The sequence below is a fragment of the Crinia signifera genome, chromosome 19, assembly GCF_055691185.1.
Source record: "Crinia signifera chromosome 19, ASM5569118v1, whole genome shotgun sequence".
NCBI classification, from domain to species: domain Eukaryota; kingdom Metazoa; phylum Chordata; class Amphibia; order Anura; family Myobatrachidae; genus Crinia; species Crinia signifera.
In genome coordinates, this window is record NC_139226.1 from 82,360,631 (window position 1) to 82,384,544 (window position 23,914).

At 49.8% G+C, this 23,914-nt stretch overlaps 1 protein-coding gene across 2 annotated transcripts in view; it reads left to right on the forward strand.

Moving 5' to 3' along the window:
* The window catches only part of ZBTB40 (zinc finger and BTB domain containing 40), a 168,355-nt gene that overhangs the window by 134,842 nt on the left and 9,599 nt on the right, over positions 1–23,914 (forward strand). For both annotated transcript variants that reach the window (XM_083162792.1, XM_083162791.1), the window contains exons 11-15: positions 7,023–7,469; positions 8,233–8,439; positions 9,944–10,108; positions 10,691–10,905; positions 11,000–11,162. In XM_083162792.1, coding sequence (XP_083018918.1) covers positions 7,023–7,469; positions 8,233–8,439; positions 9,944–10,108; positions 10,691–10,905; positions 11,000–11,162 — 1,197 coding nt within the window. The remainder of the gene's footprint in view (positions 1–7,022; positions 7,470–8,232; positions 8,440–9,943; positions 10,109–10,690; positions 10,906–10,999; positions 11,163–23,914) is intronic.

Consider the following 23,914-nt stretch of genomic DNA (forward strand, 5'->3'; position numbering starts at 1 on the left):
CAGGGAGGGGGGATGCAGAGTGGCATAGGATGCAGGGTGGTGGAAGATGCAGGGAGGGGGAATACAGAGTGGCGTAGAATGCAGGGAGGGGGGACGCAGGGTGGTGTAGGATGCTGGGTGGTGGAGGATGCAGGGAGGGGGGATGCAGGGTGGCGTAGGATGCAGGGAGGGGGGATGAAGAGTGCCGTAGGATGCAGGGAGGGCGATACAGAGTGGCGTAGGATGCAGAGAGGGGGGACGCAGGGTGGTGTAGGATGCGGGGTGGTGGAGGATGCAGAGAGGGGGAATACAGAGTGGCGTAGGATGCAGTGAGGGGATGCAGGGTGGTGTAGGATGCGGGGTGGTGGAGGATGCAGGGAGGGGGGATGCAGAGTGGCGTAGGATGCAGGGAGGGGGGACGAAGAGTGCCGTAGGATGCTGGGTGGCGTATGATGCAGGGAGGGGGATACAGAGTGGCGTGGGATGCAGAGAGGGGGGACGCAGGGTGGTGTAGGATGCGGGGTGGTGGAGGATGCAGGGAGGGGGAATACAGAGTGGCGTAGGATGCAGGGAGGGTGGACACAGGGTGGTGTAGGATGAGGGATGGCAGAGGATGCAGGGAGGGGGATGCAGAGTGGCGTAGGATGCATGCAGGGAGAGGGGACGCAGGGTGGTGTAGGATGAGGGATGGCAGAGGATGCAGGGAGGGGGAATACAGAGTGGCGTAGGATGCAGAGATGGGGGACAGCTTAAACACACGGGAGCACTGGGGGGGGAAAGCGTACACACACGGGCGCACTGGTGGGGGACAGCGTACACACACAGGGGCACTGGTGGGGGACGGACAGGGTACAGACACGGGGGCACTGGGCGGGCGGACAGGGTACACACACGGGGGCACTGGGGGGGGCGACGGCGTACACACGGGGGGCGACAGCGTACACACGGGGGGCGACAGCGTACACACGGGGGGCGACAGCGTACACACGGGGGGCGACAGCGTACACACGGGGGGCGACAGCGTACACACGGGGGGCGACAGCGTACACACGGGGGGGGCGACAGCGTACACACGGGGGGGCGACAGCGTACACACGGGGGGGGGCGACAGCGTACACACGGGGGGGGCGACAGCGTACACACGGGGGGGGCGACAGCGTACACACGGGGGGGGGCGACAGCGTACACACGGGGGGGGGGGCGACAGCGTACACACGGGGGGGGGGGCGACAGCGTACACACGGGGGGGGGCGACAGCGTACACACGGGGGGGGGGGCGACAGCGTACACACGGGGGGCGACAGCGTACACACGGGGGGCGACAGCATAAACACGGGGGGGGCCACAGCGTACACACGGGGGCGACAGCGTAAACACGGGGGGGGGGGCGCGACAGCGTACACACGGGGGGGGGCAGCGTACACACGGGGAGCCACAGCGTACACACGGGGGGAGACAGCGTACACACAGGGGCACTGGGTCGGGGACAGTGTACACACACGGGGGGCACTGGGGCGGGGACAGCGTACACACAGGGGGCACTGGGGCGGGGACAGCGTACACACACGGGGGGCAAACAGCGTACACACACGGGGCACCGGGGGGGGCACAGCGCACACACGGGGGGGGGCGACAGCGTACACACGGGGGGGCGACAGCGTACACACGGGGGGGGGGCGACAGCGTACACACGGGGGGCGACAGCGTACACACGGGGGGCGACAGCATAAACACGGGGGGGGCCACAGCGTACACACGGGGGCGACAGCGTAAACACGGGGGGGGGGCGCCGCGACAGCGTACACACGGGGGGGGGGGCAGCGTACACACGGGGAGCCACAGCGTACACACGGGGGGAGACAGCGTACACACAGGGGCACTGGGTCGGGGACAGTGTACACACACGGGGGGCACTGGGGCGGGGACAGCGTACACACAGGGGGCACTGGGGCGGGGACAGCGTACACACACGGGGGGCAAACAGCGTACACACACGGGGCACCGGGGGGGGCACAGCGCACACACACAGGAGCACTGGGGGGGGCAAAGCACACACACACGGGGGCACTGGGGGGGACAGCGTACACACACGGGGGGGCGACAGCATACACACGGGGGGTGACAGCATACACACGGGGGGCACTGGGGGCGGGGACAGCGTACACACAGGGGGCACTGGGGCGGGGACAGCGTACACACACGGGGGGCACTGGGGCGGGGACAGCGTACACACACGGGGGGCACTGGGACGGGGACAGCGTACACACATGGGGGGCACTGGGGGGGTGGCGTACACACACGGGGGCACTGGGGGGGGAAGCTTACACACACGGGGGCACTGGGGGGTGCAGCATACACACACGGGCACTGGGGGGGCAGCGTACAAACGGGTATTTTGTGCCGGGGGGCAGTGTGGGGGTATTATGTGCAGGGGGGGCAGTGTGAACAGGAGTGAACAGTGGAGTGAACAGAGCTCTAAGTGCAGGGGGGGCAGGTTGTGCAGTGTGGGGGTATTATGTGTAGGGGACAGTGTGGGGGCAGTATGGGCAGTGTTGGGGCAGTATGTGCAGGGGGCAGTGTGGGGGCAGTATGGGCAGTATGTGCAGGGGGCAGTGTGGGGGCAGTATGTGCAATAGGGACAGTGTGGGGGTATTATGTGCAGTGGGAGGGACAGTGTGGGGGCATTATGTGCAGGGGGACAGTGTGGGGGTATTATGTGCAGGGGGGCAGTGTGGGGGCATTATGTGCAGGGGGGGCAGTGTGTGCAGGAGTGAACAGTGTGTGGGCAGAATGTGTGGGCGAGGGGAAGGGGTGCCGCTGGGTGTATGTGTACCTGATACTCGGGAGCACTACACACAGTCTACAAAATGCTCCTTTCTTGCTTGCAGTAGGAAACGAAGAATGGAAGGAACTCAGTTTACTCCTCCCATTGATGACAGAGGGTCACGTGGGTGTGATGTCATCAGATGTCCTCCTAAGATGCAGCATCTACCCTGCTGGAGAGGAGACAGCAGCAGCTGCTGGCTTGTTAATACTAGAATATACTCTGCCTGCGAGTGTTCTCTGTATATACACTCTCAGTCTCTCCCTGTCCTGTCAGCCTGTAGGGGAGAGCAGCAGCATGATTTTTGCTGCAGGGTGACTGGACACGTAGAGTGTACATACAGAGGAGGACCCTTGCAGACAGTATATTCTACTATTAACAAGCCAGCAGCCGCTCACATTGTGTACCTTGCATTAAGCCAGCAGCCGCTGCTGCATCCTTCCCCCTTTGACCACGAGCTCACCCGCCCCCATTGCAATATATAATATTGTAGAAACAAGTGTGCAGCAGCTGCTGCCTCCAGTAACACACCCGCCCTCTCCCCCACCACTGTGCAGCCGAGCTTGGACGTGTAGATTGTGCAGGAGCTGGCAGAGAGACTCCGTGTCTCTGCCGCGCTGGGGGATCTTCTGTGCAGCCGAGCTTGGACGTGTAGTGTGTACAGGAGCTGGCAGAGAGACTCGGTGTCTCTGCCGCGCTGGGGAAGATCCAGAGTCTCTCTGCCAGCTCCTGCACAATCTACACGTCCAAGCTCGGCTGCACAGACTATCCATAGTAGCACTACATACAGTAGTCTTTACGTGAGTAAGTGGTGGGGGAGAGGGCGAGTGTGTTACTGGAGGCAGCAGCAGCTGTTGCACACTTGTGTCTACAATATATACTGTAAGTGTCAGCAATGGTGGCGTGCGTCTTCGTGTAGGCTGCCCAGGCGCTCCCCATGCAGCGGGGAGGAGGGATGACACCTGGCTGGGGCAGCGGAGCCGCATCGCAAGCTCCCACCAGCCGGGCACAGAGACTAATCTGTTTTGAATTTCCCGGCAGTGCAGTGAATAAATTAAATGACGTCAGCTTAGTTACAGCCACCTGACACAGGGGTAGCACGGACCTTAAACTCTGTAATTACAGCAATGTCAGGGCTAATAACCACTGAGTACCCATCCCCATCCCCACATCCACCCACATTTATAACATAAACACTGCTAATTCCACTTACAGAGGAGAATTTCAGTTTGCGAGCAGGAGTCGGCCATCTTGGTACACCCAAGTGAAGCCACTATGTGTACTCCCCCAGCTGATGACTTCTGCGGCTGCGCAACAAGTTGGAGCTCCTATCTCTATAATGGGGCATGTTTCACTAAATTATTAAAAAACTGTACCTATCTGAAAATCCTCAACCCCAAAAGGCACTCCACTGGGACAATATCTACCTAATAAAACAAACCCCAAGTCTCAATTGTTCCCCTACCCCGAGTTATGCCTTCCCAAAAAAAACCTCATAGACTAACATGGGTGACAAAGTGTCATTTCTGAAGTGTCAGAAAAAAACTGGCAGTTGGAAGTTTAGATCGCTCCCAATTGCTCATTTTGTAATATTTCGCCCTGAAATTTGGCACGCAGCACCGGTTGACGATTCTACGCGTACCTGCCAAATTTCAGCTCAGTACGCCCAGTCACTTTTGAGGTGCAGTCCCTCAAACACCATGCCCCCATCCGAAAAGTTCCCTATGGGGAAAAATCCGTTCGTTGGATTCAGCCTTAATATAAGGGCACTACCGTGCCCTTATAATATATTATAATTATTTTTTTTATTTTTTTTTTTTTTACCCAATAGTGGTATGGCGCCAAATTAAATTATAAATGTCCAAATACACTTATTTTAAGATCCACATCCAGTGAAGTAAGTCGGAGTTGTTTAGTTCCAAAATTTCTTTTATTCAACTTCACGGGGTAGTATTGATAAAAACGCTTGTAGAAAATCCCAACGCGTTTCGTCTCATAGAGACTTCATCAGGGGGAATGCAACGGTCTACAAGTGCAAAACATTGTTTCAATGTACAGTAACAGATTTCATTTTTACATAAAAAATGTAAAAAGAAGGGGAAAATTCCCATAATAATGAGGACCAGAAAGAGAGATAGAACATGATGAAGAACCGGTGGTGATTTAAAGAAAAGAGTGGGAAGGGACGTGAATAAAAATGTTATTATTCTTATTTCTAATAAATATAGTGAAAATTGCTTCTATTTAAACCCGTATATTTCCTAGTTAAATACCTTTTAATCAATGCCTGCAGGGCCGGTGCAAGGCACCGGAGCGCCCCAGGCGAGTCGGGGTGGGGGCGCCCCGGTGCCGGGGGGGGGGGGGGGGGGGTGTGGGGGTGGTGTCTTGGTTGGTACCTGCGTAAAAAAAACTTCTGTCCCCGGCGTCCCTGCTGAGTGCTGGTGTAGGGGTGTCCGTGCCGCCGGGGGAGCCTGCGGCGCTGTTATCGTGTATACGCTTGTCGCGCCCGGCGGGGTCCCTACAGTGCATAGAAAATAACTAGCGCTATGCGCGCGGCGTTATTTTCTATGCTCTGTAGGGACCCCGCCGGGCGCGACAAGCGTATACACGATAACAGCGCCGCAGGCTCCCCCGGCGGCACGGACACCCCTACACCAGCACTCAGCAGGGACGCCGGGGACAGAAGTTTTTTTTACGCAGGTACCACAGTGCAGGGGGTGAGGGGCGAACTGCCGCCCTCCAGGTGCCGGCGCCCTAGGCAAATGCCTAGAGCTGCCTAGTGGTGGCGCCGGCCCTGAATGCCTGTGAAATAAACAGACCATATTCTTCTTTATAAGATGTCTCCTGGACTTTATTTCCAGGATACGGTGATCTTTAGACCCTTTTAAATTACAAAATAATTATTTTATATATACATATATGCTTCTCATTTTGTTATTAAATTAATATTTTAGTGAGAATAATTATAGTGATGTTTTAGTGATAATACATACCTTATTAGGATAATGCCATTTAATAATATAATTGATTAGTAGTGTGCCAGTCTTATGTGGCCTGTGAAAAAAATAATTAATTTATAATTGTTTCCATTTGTATTAAAGTGATTATTTTACTTCAGTGAATAAGTTTATTTATTTATAAACATACCTATAATGTGACAGGTCCTAGTATTTCTGTCAGCCTCTTCTGTTGACGTTTTTAAAAAGTTTTTCTATTTAAACCTGATATTAAGGTAATAGTGTAGTTAGAAAGTTTGCTATTCTCTATTTATACATATTTTAGCCATATTATTTAGTAAATGGGTAGCTTACCTAAAAAGCGGATGACCCTCCTTCATCCAGTAGTATAAAAAATATATAGATCTAAAATAATATAACGTATACAATTCATTTAGTATATGATTCAACTACTACTCCAATTAAAAAATAAAATAAAATAAAAATTAATTAATTAATTAAATGGATGAGGTTACTACTCCATTCCTTACCTCCAGTGGGACTTCTAGTATGCTCCAGAGAGGCCAGCAGAATGACTGCTCTCTGGGCCTGATCTCTATTTATAGGGGTATGGAGTGACCTCACTTCCTCCCATATTTCATTGGTCGGTGGTTAAAACTTGTTTATATCCTAATAAACTAATTACTATATCCATATTACATTTTGCTTGTTTAGCTTATGTGGATATATATGGATATATCCACATAAGGGCTAGTTTCTAAGGACTGAAAAACGTTTTATTTTAATAATTAGTGGTCTATCCATAATGCAGTGTTTTTACCCATATATATATATAGTATTTGTGAACACTGTGAAGGCTTTTTCATGTAAAGCTGCTGTGATTTTTAGTGCTCCTCTTAACCTAAACCACTGGAATGTGGTATTCAGGGGGTTTATGCAGAGTAGACTAATGTGTTTTTATATGGAGGTGATAGGAGGGAATGTCTTGCTACAGATGTGGTTAGTGGGAGTTTGTTCTACAGGGGAGTCTGAGGGCAATGGTTTTTACTGGAAAGAGAGAGGAGCATGGTACGTGGGGGGACAGAGGGGAGCACGGTACCCATGTGAGCTGGCGGGGATTGTGGCAAGTTGATGAAAAATTGGGTATTAGTGTACACTGCTCAAATGCAGCAACAAAAGCAGCTTACAGCAGAGTGCAAGAGAGCATTATGGACTGATTTTGGCTGTTATTTGCTTATTTAATGTTACCATTTTTTGCACAGGTTTGGTAGTGGATGCGAAGTGCAATTTTCAGAGTTCTAATAAGTGGACTGTAAACAGTGACTGCCAGATAGAACTTATCGATGATGTCTGTGACAGGAATGAGGAAGACGATGATGCAAAAGATGATGAAAATGAAGATGTGGATTCTGAAAAAGAGAGAGCTGAACTAACACAAGAGAAGGGATCAAAAAAGAACTTCATCTGCAAGTCTTGTGACAAGATCTTTCTGTTCCGCTGCCGCCTGGAGGTCCATATGAAGCGCTGTCGGATGGCAAAAAGAAATCCACTACAATGCAAAGACTGCAATGTGGTGCAAGCTTCTAAAAAGGAGCTGGACCAGCATCGAGAGGAAGTGCATGGCTACATCATTTCTCGCAGTAACAAAGGGAAAAGGAGAATGCTTGTCACATGCGACATATGTGGCAAAGAGTTTGCACATCCCTCAGGTAATATTGCAATGGGTAACCAGTTTCACTAAAATTGTTTCAACCTGTTTCAGGAAATTATTTTCTTTTTCATTCTAAAATAATGTGAGATTCAGCTGTTTCTCATCTAGCACTACAATTATATCACCCAGTGAAGACTGAAAGTAATTGCTGCTGATTATACTGTATAGGCAATCTAACACGGTCAGGATTACATCTCAAATTCACTTCTGTCCCTCTTGTATACTACAGATGCGTCCTCATACAACATGCAGCACGTGATGTCTGGCGTGAGTGTGCTGCCGTTTGTTTTTTTTTTAATGCGGATGTTAAAACACAATGTGGCTAGGACACACAATGAGGCACTGCTGATTTATTTGATATGACACTTCTATTGTGTGAGTATTGTGTGTATATGGAGCAGAACAGAACTTGTATAGGAAAACTGCTGCAGCTCTTATATTTAAGCAGAGAATCAGTCGCAAACAGGTATACAAATGTCCTATCAAATTGCCTCCTAGTCATTCTGCATTGCCCCCTAGATGCATTTTCAGCAAAAAATGCCTGGTGTTTGGCGTCACTGCAACAAAGATGTATGAAGACATATCTGTATTATTTCTCTCACATGCAACATGTTACATCTGTAAGATTTTTATTAGTTTAGTTACACATAAAGTGTATGTAAGCCACAAAGGTTCTATATACTACTTATATGTTGTTGTTTTTTTTCAAAATTTGTGCAAATGATGGTTTTGAAGCATCTCTTGAACTATTTGTTGCTCAGGTCTGCAGTACCATAAACGGACAGAGCATTTTGATGAGAAGCCTTTCTCCTGTGAAGAATGTGGTGCAAAGTTCGCTGCAAATTCCACATTGAAAAACCATCAACGTTTGCACACTGGAGAACGTCCGTTTATGTGCAAGCACTGTCAGATGACCTTTACCCAGGCAGCTGCCCTTTCCTACCACACCAAAAAGAAGCATTCTGAAGGTATTTAACATTTAATTCCTTTAATAGTTTTGACCGGCGATAGTTTGACTTTTTTCACAAGCCTACCTCCATATGATCCTGATGTTTCTATACACCAGACATTGGCGCTGATGCAGAGTTAGTAACCAAATGGATGTAACTTAATAAAATAAAAGAAATAGAATCTGAGGTTTTCTTGTACCTGGCCTGTAGCAGATTCCAAAGATACCTAACAAACCTATCCACTTACCTACTTCACCACATTTGCGTGATCATATCTGTCCCTACGCCTTAAGGCAGTGGTCGCTAGCTGGCGGTAGTGATCTGAGTGGCTCGGCCACTCTGCATCTGCCTGCCCGTCCCTCCCCTGAGAGGGTGCACAGTGCTAAGCGCTCCTGGCACTTCCGGGTAGCCTTGCAGCACTATGCTCACTATCAGATGCTAGAGGTGAAATATTACCTCTAGTGTCTCGTCCCCCCCATCCCCCTCCTCCTCCTCCGCTCAGCCACCCGTCCAGTCATCTCTGCTCCCCGGGCACTACGCTACCCCACAGCTTCTGCTGGCCGGATACTCTGCTCCCCCCACAGCCTCTGCTGCCTGGACACTCCGCTCCCCCGCAGCAAAAGGTGAGAGGCTTAAAGGTTAAAACAGCTGCTGCCCAGACCAGCAGACAGGCATCATTGACAGCTTCTGGGCATCCTCCCTCTGTCAGTGTAAGTGTGTGCACTACATGTTTGTGTCATGTCTATGTCTATGTCTTTGATCTATATATGTGTGTGCATTTATGCATGTATGTATTCTATGTGTGCCTATGCATATGCTGTGTGTTTATATGTATGTGTGTAGTACCATAAAAGTTAAATACGTTTTGAGGAAATTTTGTTTTATGTTTTTAGAATTTAGATAATGAAAGGTGCAAGGTTGGTGAGGGGGATGGAAAGGTACATGGGGGACAAAAAAAAGGTGCAGGAGGTACAGAGAGGTGAAGGAGTAATGAGACAACAGAGACATGCAAGGGTTACTGGGGGATGAAGAGGTGGTGAAGGGCTGCAAAGGGGATGGAGAAGTGCAGGGGGGGGGGGGGACGGAAGCTGAAGGGGTGCAGGATGGATGGAGATGTGCAAGGGTGATGTGAGTACGAAGAGGTGATGGGGTGACAGTCGTCCCGCCTCGACATGCTGTAAACTGATAAATACTGTATTGTGTTGAAAAATGTCTCTCTGGTCCATAGAGAAATTGTTTTTGTAGTATTGATTTGATTACACCCATACTCCAGAGATATATATCCCCCATGCCCCCTAATTTCGGGTGCGTTTAATAAAAGGGTACTAAAGGGTGAATGTTCAGCACATCTTTTTTGTTGGCTGGTTACTTTAATACCTGTATTCAACTATCTGTGACCTCTGGCCAGAAGCAGCTTTTCATGCTTTACTGAATTGTAGTACTATCTCTTAATCATATTCCTCTATGTTCAATAAGCAAATAAATGTAGGTTGTAAAAGTGACTTTTCATATTTTATTTCAGGTAAAATGTACGTGTGCCAGTACTGCGATGCTGTCTTTGCACAATCCATCGAGTTGACCAGGCATGTGAGGACTCACACAGGAGACAAGCCATACGTCTGTCGAGAGTGTGGGAAAGGTTTCAGCCAGGCAAATGGACTTAGTATACACCTTCGGACATTCCATAGTGAGTTGCATGAACTCTTTTGCGGAAGATATCTCCCATGCTTATGGCACTAGTTCATTATATACAACAGAGCTGCCCATTGTTTTAATTTTATATGTCCCAAAAGCATGGAGTTGCAGTTTTTTGGTAGTTCACAACTAAAGAAAACCTGAAGCGCACCGCATAGTGTTTGACATAATTTCAAAACCCTAAATTGCGGGCACATTTTATATATATATATATATATATATATATATATATATATATATATATATATATATATATATATATATATATACACAGTGCTGAACTCTGTTCACATTTAACAAACAATGGGGCAGATGTGTTTAGCGTTAAAAAGAGATAAACGGGAGAGTGATAAACGTCCAGCCAATCAGCTCCTAACTGTTGTGTTATAGGAAAAATGGCAGGTAGGAGCTGATTGGCTGGATGTTTAGCACTCTTTATCACCCTTGCGTTTATCTCGTTTTAAGTCTTAATAAATCTGTACAGTGTTGTATCTTCAAACTGCAAGACATATCGTGGATGGGAGAATAGCTCCACCAGGCCAAAGTAACGATTTTTTTCTTATTGCTTTTTCAGACATTGAAGATCCCTACGACTGCCAGAAATGTAGAATGAGTTTCCCTACATTGGAGGAGAACAGACAACACATTCAAGTTGTACATTCCAAGGAATACCACCCATGTCCTTCGTGTGAGAAAATTTTTAGTGCCCCTTCTCTACTAGAACGACACATTGTAAGCCATGTTGGAGGAAAGCCTTACAACTGTGAGATCTGTGACAAAGCATACCAGGTATATACATGTATATTCTCCACTTGCCAGTTATTTGAGACAGTTCACCAGGTTTATTGGTGTAGTGAAATGTTATCTACCACGCTTTCCATAGCAACTGTCTGGCTTATGGTACCACAACCGCACGCATCATCCGGATTTGTTTGCTGCTCAGAATCATCGCTCTTCCAAGTTCTCCGCTGCACAGTGTAGTTCCTGCGAACAAGTCTTCTCAAATACATCTATTCTCCAGAAACACACAAAACTAGAACATCCAGGTGAGGGCATCTGAAATGTAATTTTTTTTTTTAAAACAGAGCATCGAAAGGTGTGCCCATACACATTACAATTATTGTATACAATATTGGGTACTTGTTTCCTAGCATGGCGCCCATCGCATACCGTATTTAGTGGTATGCGATGCGATATTCCCGTTAAATTAACAAGAGTGCTTGTACAATGAAATATCGCATGCCAGCAAATGGCATGCGATGCGATTTTGAAATTGTACTAGCACCCTGATGGGTGCTTACAATGTTAAATGCACCCCCATTGTCAACGACACCCCCACTATCAACGCCAACCGAAGCATGGCGAGCGCGGCGGTACGCGTCCTCCGACCTTTTCATACCCCCACTATCCACGTCGGCGTTGAGTTGTTTTTAAATAGTGTGGCGATCCACTGAGCCCGAAGCGTGGCGAGGCCCGTGAGGGAACGTGGAATACATGGAATTAATCCGAGTCCCCTCGCGGGCTCGCTGCACTCACCACACTATCTAAAATCAACTCCACGCCTGCGTGGATAGTGGGGGTATGAAAAGGTTGGAGGACTCGTACCGCCTCCCCTCGCGGGCTCGCTGTGCTCGCCACGCTTCGGGTTGGCGTTGATAGTGGGGGTGGCGTTGACAATGGGGGTGCATTTAACATCGTAAGCACCCATTAGGGTGCTTGTATAATTAAAAATCGCATCGCATGCTGCTATATTGCATGCAATGCGATTGCATAAGATGCACTACCATCAAAATCGGGGGCACCGTGCTAGGAAACAAGTACCCAATATTGTATACAATATCGCATCTCATCGCGGTTTTACATGAGATCTTTTTGTACTAGATCTGATTTCATTGTAAAACCGAGATGCGATGCAATATTGTATGCATTATTGTATACAATAATTGTAACTTGTATGGGCACCTTTAATGTTAATAGTCTATTTACCTGGAAAAATACATATTTTATTAAATATGTCAGATATTTTTTGTAGGAATTAATCTGTTTTCTGAACGGGCAGCCTATTAATTAGGCGTGATCACCATTTCGTAAGACTTGAGATGAGATTTGTATGTTTCACCCATGGGAAGCAGGGCATGGACCCCCATTAGCGTTTATCACTTAAGAGGTTTTTTTCTCCTTCATCCACTAGGTGTCACTGGAGTTACACTGGGGAATAGAAGGCGACCACAGGGAGCATGGGCACTTTAAAATAATTAATCAGTGTGACCAACTCCTCCCCTTCTACTTCCCCTCCCGGGCAGTCTTAGATCGTGCCCAAAAGGGAGCAGGTCACATTTCTCTCATCTCCTGGGCTTTTTGATAATTAGGACATAAAGCAGCAAGTTTTGCCTTTGAGGACAGGCAGATAGTTGCTGCTACTATCTGCCTGCGACGAGGGAGTCGGCTGCTGCTTATAGGGTTTGCGCCCGGCTCCCTAGCTGACAGAGACCACCGTCTCTGGAGCTGTAACGGGCGCCGCTCACACGAAGCGTGCACCCGATCCTCCCCCAGCCGCACCGCCGACGGCATGGCCGCAGCACTGTGAGTATTACCCTGCCTTCCTGTTAGAGGATGGTCAGGGACACAAACGGTGGTGCAGCAGAGGGTTTTTTAAACCTGGCGCCATTATGGGTGACGGAGCTGCCGGGCGGGGGGCGGAGTTACCGCGCGGTACTTCCCAGCAGGCCTTGGCATACCCCAGCATTCCTGCAAGTCACGGCGGCCATCTTGGACATTTGGCGCCATTGAACACGCTGCTGGAGGCGCCACTGTTGCGCTGCAGATCTATCCTGACTGCAGTTGGGCGATCCCTGTCGCCTGGTGACCGTCCTGCTGAACGCTCTACCCGGTCTGTGAGTTACAGTGGGGATTAGAGCTAGGTGAAGACAGTTTGGGCTGTGTCTCAATTAGAGCTATAGCGCTCCTAGGTATATGCCATAGCGCTGTACAAAGCTCTGTGACGGCTCTTTTACTGTCTCTCCCTTCCAGTATATATTGCTGCCTATCCTATACCTACTATCTGTGATCAGTGTGGTAGTGTGTGGTGATTACTGGGTGTTCTGTTGACCATGGCAGGGGGTAGCTCCAAGAGGGTTACTTGCAAGAAGTGTGCTGTAAAATTTACACCTTCTAAGGAGGGAGACTCTGTATTTGATAAATGCACTGCTTTACCCCCAGCTCCAGAGTCCCCCGTGCATACCCCTGTTTGGGCATCACAATTAGCTGATGTAATGTCTCATTTAGCTTGCGAGCTCTCTGCAGCTCAAAAGGACAGAGACTTCCAGAACTCAACAGGCTTCCTTGACTTCTGCTGTGCAGAGCTTAACTAAAGCCTTGACTCCAGCAGAGGGCGCCATTGCTTCATCTTCTAGGCAAAATCCCCCTCCCTTACTCAGTAAAAGGGTATTACAGCCCTCTGGGGATTCTGGGGAGTATGAGGATATGCCTGATCTGGAGGAGGGCGAATTTGCCGATGATGATGATTGATGATTGATGATTGATGATTGATGATGATGATGATGATGATGATGATGATGATGATGATGATGATCATCAGGCGTTGTTTACGCAAGAGCCGGCCCCAGCCTGGAGGACCTTATACATATGGTAAAGGTTGCCTGCAAGGTGTCAGATGACGCAGACATTCCTGCTCGTCCTTCTTTCTTTGGGAAGAGATAAAGGCAGTCACCCACCTTCCCTCCAGCGGAGGAGTTAGATGAACATATTTTGCAGGCTTGGAATCACCCTGACAAAAAATTCCAGGTACCTCAAAGGTTTCTGGCTGCTTATCCTCTTCCACCAGAGGGTAGAAAGAGGATTGAGATACCACCAGTAGTGGACTCTTCAGTCTCACGACTGTCTAAAAAGACGATTCTCCCGGTGCCGGGTGCAACCACTCTTAAGGATACTTCTGACCGTAAGTTGGAAGTAACCCTTAAGAACATTTTTTCTGCAGCTGGAATTATTCAGCGTCCGGCCCAGGTCGGGTGCTGGGTAAATAAAGCCATGGGGGTATGGCTTCTCAGATCCTAACAGAGGTTCGTGAGGGCTCTGACCCTGCCTCCATTGTTCAGCTTGCTGAACAGAACCAAGAGGCATCCAATTATTTAATAGAAGCCTCTTCTGACGTCTGCATGGTTGCAGCCAAGGTTTCGGCCTTATCCATATCAGCTCGCAGAGCTCTCTGGTTACGCCAATGGCAGGCTGATGCAAAGTCCAAGCGTGCGGTGGAGGCCCTGGCGTTCAATGGGGAGGTTCTTTTCGGGCCAGAGCTCGACAAGTGGATCTCCCAAGCAACGGGAGGTAAGTCCCACTTCCTTCCCTCAGCGGCTCCTCCGACTACACGCAGGACCCCTCAAAGGCCCTCCTTTCGGCCTACGACCAGATTCAGAGGTCGTTCCAGAGGCGGAGCTCCATCTAGAGGTTCCAGAGGACGAGGCAGAGGCGCCTCGGCAGCTGTCCAGGAGCCCAAGTCCTCCAAGCCAGCCGCATGACTGTCCACGGTCTCATCTGGGGGATCCCAGAGTCGGGGCCCGACTGCTGTCCTTCTGTCACATCTGGCTACAGTCTTGTCAGGACTCATGGGTAAGGGATCTGGTAACCCAGGGTTACAAAATCCATTTCCGGTTGGTCCCTCCAAACAGGATTTTCAAGACCGTACTCCCAGACAAGGCGCAACTTCTGTTATCAGCAATCAACAAGCTGCGGACAACAGGAGTTGTGATACCAGTACCCGAGGATCAGCATACTCAGGGATACTACTCCAGTCTGTTCCTTGTGACGAAGCCGGACGGCTCGGTAAGGCCTATTCTAAATCTAAAGGATTTGAATCCGTTTCTACAAGCGGTCAAATTCAATATTGAGTCCCTGCAGTCGGTGATTCAGGGACTGGAACAGGGAGAGTTCCTGGTATCTTTGGATATCAGGGACGCATACCTGCACATCCCTATCTGTCCTCCTCACCAGGCCTTCCTCTTGTTCTCTATACAGGAACAACACTGGCAGTTCCAGGCCCTGCCGTTCGGTCTCTCATCGGCCCCATGGGTCTTCACCAAGGTGATGGCGGTGATGATGGAGGTCCTCAGGGCTCAGGGGGTTACCATCATCCCCTACTTGGACGATCTTCTTCTGAAAAATTTGTTCGAGGGAGGCTCTGTTGTCCAACATACGGCTCACCCAGGAGACACTCATCAGTCATGGGTGGATTCTGAACTTTGCAAAGTCTCAGCTACAGCCGTCTCAACGTCTTCTCTTTTTGGGGATGATTCTGGACACCCAGCAGATTAAGGTTTTTCTGCCGCCCGACAAAGTTCAGTCCCTGCAGGTCCTGGTCAGGTCGGTCTTGCGACGGCCACAGGTATCGGTGCACCTTTGCACCAGACTCTTGGGGAAGATGGTGTCCTCCTTCGAGGCAGTACAGTACGGCCGCTTCCACTCGCGCCAATTCCAGTTGTCTCTCCTTCACCAGTGGTCAGGGTCTCACCTGCATCTTCAGCAGCGGGTGACCCTGTCTCCTCGAGCCCGTCTGTCCCTGCTGTGGTGGCTCAACTCCGAAAACCTGCAAAGGGGCAGGAGGTTCGGCATATGGGAGTGGACTCTCCTCACCACAGACGCCAGCCTTCGAGGCTGGGGAGCGGTAACGCTGGAACACCAGTTCCAGGGTTTATGGACGAGGCAGTAGAGCTTACTCTCCATCAATGTGCTGGAACTCAGAGCAGTCTACTATGCTCTTCTGCAGGCGGGACACCTGCTGCGGAGCAGAGCAATCAGAGTCCAGTCCGACAACGCCACAGCCGTCGCCTACATAAACAAGCAGGGCGGCACTCGGAGCAAGGCGGCGATGAAGGAAGTAAGCAGGATCATCCTCTGGGCTCAGGACCATGCTCAGGCCTTGTCAGCAGTGTTCATCCCCGGAGTAGACAATTGGGAGGCCGACTTTCTAAGTCGGCAGCATGCCCACCAGGGGGAGTGGTGCCTCAACCCTCAGGTATTTCAGACCCTAATACATCGTTGAGGGTGTCCTCAGGCGGATCTGATGGTGTCCCGCCACAACTTCCAGCTCCCAATATACTTTGCGCGGACTTGAGATCCTCAGGCCGCAGGGGTGGACGTTCTGGTCGCTCCTTGGCCGTTTCAGTTTGTTTACCTTTTTCCTCCCTTTCCGTTGATACCTCGGGTATTACAGCGCATTCGCAGGGAGGGGGTAACAGCGCTTCTGATATCGCCGGATTGGCCCCGGCGCTCGTGGTACACCAACCTGACGGATCTTCTGATCGACGAGCTGTGGCCGCTACCTCATCAAGAGGACCTCCTCAGTCAGGGTCCTTTCATCTACCCAGATTTAGGACGTCTACATTTGATGGCGTGGCTGCTGAGAGGTCCATCTTGAGACATGCAGGTATCCCTAGGGCGGTGATACCTACAATGATGAGGGCCAGGAAGGAAGTCACCTCCAGACACTATCATCGGATTTGGAGATCCTATGTGTCGTGGTGCGAAAGACGCCGAGTGTCCTCTACTCTGTTCAAGAAGGCTCGACTTCTCCTGTTTTTACAGGAGGGGTTGAACTCTGAACTTAGGCTGAATACACTGAAGGTGCAGGTTTCAGCCCTTTCAGTTTTTTTCCAGAAACGTATAGCCCTCATTCCGGAAGTCCACACTTTTTTCCAGGGGGTGCTGAGGCTTCAGCCCCCTATTCGTCCACCTACGGCTCCCTGGGACCTAGAGTTGGTCCTCAGATATTTAAGATCATCTATATTTGAGCCGTTAGAAGAGGTGGATCTTCGATATCTCACTTGGAAGGTGGTTCTTCTCTTGGCTTTGGCCTCGGCCAGACGTGTTTCGGAATTGGGTGCGCTTTCTTGTCGCTCACCGTTCCTCCAGTTTCATCCGGACAGAGCGGAGCTCCGTACCAGTCTTTCCTTCCTTCCGAAGGTGGTCTCAGCGTTCCACGTGAACCAACCGATCGTGGTTCCAGCATTCACAGAGGCTTCACCTGAGGATAGGTCCTTGGATGTGGTGAGGGCCCTGCGGATTTATGTCTCTCGCACGGCTTCTTTTCGTAAGACGGATGTCTTGTTTGTTACCTACGACCCGGTGCGTCGTGGATGGCCAGCTTCGAAACAAACGCTGGCCAGATGGATCCGTCTGACAATTCGTCAGGCATACCTTGCTGAGGCTCAGATGCCTCCTGCTAACATAGGCGCGCACTCCACCAGATCGGTGGGTCCTTCATGGGCGGCTGCCCGTGGGGTCTCCCTGCAACAGCTCTGTGGTGCTGCGACATGGTCAGGTCGGCACCCCTTTGTGCGATTTTATAGGTTTCATACCTTTGCGGCACCAGCTTCTCAGTTTGGCCGCTCTGTTTTAAGGGGATCTCAGCGCTCACCCACCCGGGTTGAAAGCTCTGGGACGTCCCAAGTGTAACTCCAGTGACACCTAGTGGATGAAGGAGAAACAGGGATTTTGTACTTACCGTAAATCCTTTTCTCCGAGTCCACAGGTGTCACTGGACGCCCACCTCAGCGCTGTTCTCCACCTGTTATGTTCAGTGTTAGGTTCCTAATGGGTAACCTCTGGAGTTTTCCCTTGTCAGGGTTATATAAACATTGTTATTACACACCTGTCTCGTCTGGTTTGACTCTGTGTGTGCGTTTGTTTTTTCATATATATATTCTTTTTCTACTATAAGTATTGAATGATGTTATGTTGTGATGAACCTCCTCTCGGATGTGTGTTATATCTTTCTGCTCCCTTTCGGGCATGATCTTTATGACTGCCTGGGAGGGGAAGTAGAAGGGGAGGAGTTGGTCACACTGATTAATTATTTTAAAGTGCCCATGCTCCCTGTGGTCGCCTTCTATTCCCCAGTGTAACTCCAGTGACACCTGTGGACTCGGAGAAAAGGATTTACGGTAAGTACAAAATCCCTGTTTTTTTCCCCCAGAGCCAAAATAGTTCTGTCCAATGGCTTATCTCTATTTCTTTGTCGGGGTCCATGGGTCCCACAAAGGACATCGGGTTTGTAGGCGGATCCAGGGGGTCCGAGGCACCAATCAGCAAAGCTTTTCAAAAGTTTCCCAGCATGCCCGGGCACTCTCCCCTATGACCCCGCCTCCAGGCTCAGCTTAGTCTGTTTTTGTTTGGTGCCAGCAGGAAGCTGACGCACCATTAAAATCAGCAGGGATTACCTCACTGAGGTAATCCCATAAGAAACTGCAATTATTTTTAATTTTTATTGTTATTTTTATACTGGCCGCTTAAGCGGCAGAGCCTCTCTTGCGGCTGAGGCCGCCCCCGCTGTCAATCACTGACGGTGGCGTGGGCGACCACATCACTCCTGCCGGCGCCGGAACTCCCCCACAACACTGTCAAGAGGGGTACTCGGCAGGGGAGACTAAAGCACCACCGGACATCTCGCCCAGCCAGTATGGCCGGATCTCCGGCAACAGGTAAGGCCTTCTGTGAGGGCACAAATCCCTGCTTTGCTGCGTGGTGTGGGATACAGCTGTAGCAGCTGGCGTGGACACTGGCTTCAGGCAGGGACTCCACTAGACCACCGGGGCCTGAGCGCAGGCTGGAGCATTAAAATCCATTTTAACAGGCTCCCTTTGCCCCGGTGGGGGAAGTCCAGCAAGGGGGGTGGCGCTTGGCCTGCAGCACCTCCCCCAGCTTTGGCGCTAATCTCCCCGCAGATCTGCCGTCCACTAGCTGTTTAACCCTGTGCCCGCCCTTTCTCTTCAGACCAGTGGCCATCTTAGAGGCACAGGAGGTACAGTCTCCCCTGTGAAACCGTTTACAGGCTGATTAACGCTTTCACAGACACCCTAATCCCCCTTACTCCATAGAGTTTAAGCGGTTGATACAGGGTGTAATAGCATTTATTGGCTTTACCAGCTAAATGTAAGTGCTTGTGTATGTGACTGTATTGTGCTAGTTCTTTTATTCTCATTCTCTGTCAGTACTTTTGCAACTGTCCACTGTATTTCTCACAAATCTTCTGAGGAAGATTACAGAGGTTTTATTCTCTCGGGTCACATACACTCAGTGATATCATTCCAGGTTTTCCTCTGTTGATTATACCTATTGTGCACTGTAATCCCCCTCTTTGGGTCTTTGCATTATGTCCAAACCGGGGCGCAAACAGATGGTCTCCCCAGCTCTGGTCTTGCAAGAGTTGTCGCAGGCTTGTCTGATCAGGATGTCACTCAGGAGGGGCTATGTGTTAACTGCTTTATCCCCCCTGGCCAGTCCTCTGCCACAGTGGTTTCCCAAAACCACCCTGGGCAGCCATTCAGCAGTTGTTAGGCACCCTAGTGGATCGCCTTCCTCCCTCCATTGCACCCACTGTAGTCCAGTCCCCTCCACCTTGGGTGGATGCCCTGTCGACCACGGTGCAGACCTTGCAACAGACTATGGTAGCCATGCAAAAGCTGCTGCCTAATGCTGCACAACCTAATAGGCCTCTGTTAACACCATTGCTTACTGTAGCACAGGATGACACAGATGATGATGGGGATGATAATGACAATGCTGATGATATTAATATTGACGATGACCAGGATGATGATCCTATGCCTACAGAGGACAACAATCCTGCTTCACAATCAGACACAGCTGATGTGACAGCTCTCATTGATGCCATTCGTTTGATATTATTGTCACTCTCTGAGGAGCCTGAACCAACTGCTAAAACCAGAGATGTTTTTAAAAAGCAGAAAGTCCCAATTCCCTCACTTTGACCATTTGATAGAGATTAGAGGGATCAATGGGAGGCCTTGGGGGAAAAGTCCACTATTTCTAAGAAGCTATTATCCAGGTATCCCTTACCTCCTGAGGATTGTAAACCATGGGAAATTCCTCCCTTGGTAGATTCTCATGTGACCAGGTTAGTTAAACCCTCAGTATTGCCGGTCACTTTAGGATCGGTCTTAAAAGATCCTACAGACAGGCACTTGGAACATTCTCTAAGGGCCATATTCTCGTTCACTGGAGCGGTCCAGAGACCGACCATAGCAGCGACCTGGGTGGCTAAAGCCATTTTGCCATGGGTACAGTTCCTAAAAGATGAACTTACCCAAGACGCCTCTGATGATGCCAAATTATGTGTGCATCACATTAAACAAACAGCATTTTACATTATGGAGGCTATGTCCAATGCATCCGCTTAAGCATCTGCCAGTTCAATTCAGGCCACATCATTTGGTTAAGACCATGGAAAGCGGACCTGGAATCCAAGAAAACCTTCGAACTTGTACCTGCTGGCAGCAGCCAAGCCTGCGTGTCTGCCCACAGCTCTACCACAAAAAGCTAGGACTTCTTCCTTTCGGTCCTTTCATCCCCAGGGTAAAGCCCGAGGTCAGTCCTACCCTAGAACCGCTCCTGCCAATAAGGCAAGTAAGGCGAAGCCCAAGCAGGTCTGGGCCGCTAGACAGGACCCTGCCAAGCCAGATAAACCTTCAGCATGACTGGACGGGCCTCCTGCAGGGGGACCCCTAAGTGGGAGGCTGACTTCTCCACTTTGCCCACCAGTGGCTATCCACAACAAAGGATGCCTGTGTAGGAGAAGTTGTGTCATGGGCTACTCCATCTCGTTCAAAAAGCCTCCCCCGCACAAGTTTTTTTGCACAGGCCTACCTCACAATCCAAACAAAGCAGAACAATTGCTAAAAATCTTAAATTGTCTGCTACAATCCCGAGTCATTTTTCCAGTCCCTCAACACCAGAGGGGACTCTGTTATTACTCGACTCTGTTCCTGGTTTCAAAACCAAAGGAACCTACAGGCCAATCCTCAACCTGAAGTCACTCAACAAAGTGGTGAAGGTTTCAAAGTTTCGGATGGAAACTTTAAGGACAATAATCCTAGCCCTGAAACCGTGGGATTACATAATCTCCCTGGCCATTCGGGACGCCTACTTGCATGTCCCAATTCTTTCAGCACACCAGAAATCTCAGGTTTGCAAATGAAAATCGTAATTTTCATATCCAGGCTCTTCCATTTGGCCTAGCCACCGCTCCTAGGATTTTTACAAAAATCATGGTGGTTATGGCAGAACACATTCACCATCTGGGAATTGGGATACTCCCATACCTGGACAATTTACTGTTAGTGGCCAAATCCCAGGAAGTCCTGTTATCTCATTACATTACAGATAACAATCAGGATTTTTCCTTCAATGGTGGCTGCAAACAGACCATCTATCTCAGGGTCGTCCATTCTGGTTCACAGAGTGGACGATTCTCACTATCAACGCCAGCCTACGAGGCTGGGGGGTGGTATTAGAATCCCGATCCTTGCAAGGTGTGTGGACCACACCGGAAACCTGCCTTTCCATCAACGTGCTGGAGCTTCGGGCAGCTTACAACGCCCTTATCCGTTCTCAGGACCTTCTCCTGGGGAAAACCAGTCCAGATCAGATCGGACAATGCCACGGCTGTGGCGTACATAAATCGCCATGGAGTAACTCACAGTGCAGCTGCTCTCCGGGAGGTCTCCAGGATTCTCACCTGGGCGGAACAGCACCTTCTGGCTCTCTCTGCAGTCTTCATCCCAGGAGTTCTAAATTGGGAGGCAGACTTCCTAAGCCACCAAATTATCCATGTGGGGGGAGTGGTCACTCCACCCAGAGGTGTTTTTGCTCCTAAAAGTCCATTGGGTGATGCCAGACGTAGACTTAATGGCTTCCAGACACAACAAAGTGTCAACGTTCAGGGATCCTCAAGCCAGCTTCACGGATGCCCTATCCGTTCCATGGAATTATCGTCTTCTATATGCCTTTCCACCAATATCCATGATTCCCAGAGTAATCAGGAAATTTAAACAGGAAGGCGGGGACCTCATCCTGATAGCTCCGGCCTGGCCATGCAGGTACTGGTACGTGGACCTACAACAAATGTCGTACCAGCCATCCTTCCTCCTACCCTTCTGGGTGGACTTACTGAGTCAGGGACCCTGCATGCACCCAGATCTTCAACGCCTGTCTGACGGCGTGGCGCTGGAAACTGCCTAATTGAAAAATAAAGGTTATTCTTCAAAGGTAGCCAGGACCATGATTCAGGCACGCAAGCCAGCATCATCCAGAATTTACTATAGGGTCTGGCACACCTAGTTTGCGTGGTGTATGGCTAGGAAGTATAATTCAAAAATGTTCAAGGTAGCCAGAATCCTGGCATTCCTTCACAAGGGCCTAGACCAGGGGCTAAGGCTAGCGTCTTTAAAAGTTAGTTTCAGCTTTATCCATCTGGTTTCAGAGGAAAATAGCTAGTCTCCCGGACGTCTGTACATTCCATCAAGGAGTGGTACATATTCAGCCCCTGTATGTTGTGCCTACAACACCTTGGGACTTATCTCTGGTGTTACAGGCTTTGATCAAGACACCATTCAACCGTTACAGGCGGCAGACCTCAAATGGCTGACAGCCAAGACGGTATTCCTTTTGGCTATTGCATCCGCTAGATGGGTTTCTGATTTTGTCAGCTCTCTCCTGTAAAACACTGTTCCTCATATTTCATCCAAATAGGGCGGTGTTACGAACTAAACCATCTCGCCTTCCAAAGGTAGTCTCCAAATTCCACATAAATCAGGAGATTGTGGTTCCAGCGTTCAATACAGACGACCTCTCTGCGGAAGAACGTCTACTGGATGTGGACAGGGCTCTGACCATTTACATAGACCGTACTAAGTCGGTCAAAAAATCAGACTCTCTTTTCGTGCTCTATGGATTCCACAAAAAGGTTTGGCCAGCGAGCAAACAGACCATTGCTCGCTGGATCTGCATGGCTATTCAAAAGACTGATCAGCAGGCTAATCTGCCTATTCCCCTTTCGATAAAAGCACACTCCACCAGAGCGGTTGGCCCATCATGGACAGCACGCCGAGGTGCATCTGCCGAACAGCTGTGCAAGGCTGCAACATGGTCATCTGTCCATACCTTCATAAAATTCTATGCATTTGACACGTTCGCCTCCCAGGATGCCTCCTTTGGTCATCGGGTACTTCTGACACCTCAGGCAAATTCCCTTCCTTAAATACGGCTTTGAGACATCCCCAATGTCCCCTGTGGGACCCATGGACCCCAAGAAAGAAAAGGAAAGTTATGGTAGACCTACCTTCGGTTAACTTTCTTTCTTTGAGGTCCATGGGAACCACAGGGCGCCCTCCCTAAATTTGATCCTGAGGTATCCCTAGGTGTGATGCACTACACTGTGACCTTAGTCTTGTCCATGTGCCATAAGTTGTGTGTATGAGTACTTGCGCATGTGTTCTCTCTGTCCTCTTCCTGCTTAATGCTGGTTACCAATACAGACTAAGCTGAGCCTGGAGGTGGGGTCATAGGGAAGAGGGCCCGGGCATGCTGGGAAACTTTTGAAAAGCTTCGATGATTGGTGCCTCGGGCCCCCTGTGTCCGCCTACAACCCCGATGTCCCCTGTGGTTCCCATGGACCTCAAAGAAAGAAAATTAACCGAAGGTAGGTCTACCATAACTTTTTCTTGTTTCTAACCAGCCTGCACACTGCCATCAGTCCTGCATAAAGGGATTGTGATTTCCAGCATTTCCCTACACAAAATGCTTTTTTGCCTTTTTGAAATAGGTCTTTGGCATTTTGAAAGTTCTGTGTGGTTGCATATTTCAGGGGATTGGTTATTCCCAGCTGATGGGGATAGGGGGGAGTTAGGATATAATTTATTTCAGTCTTGGAGTATTTGTACAGTAACCATTCCTCACTCTGCCTCCAGTATACATGGTTTCCCTGTGA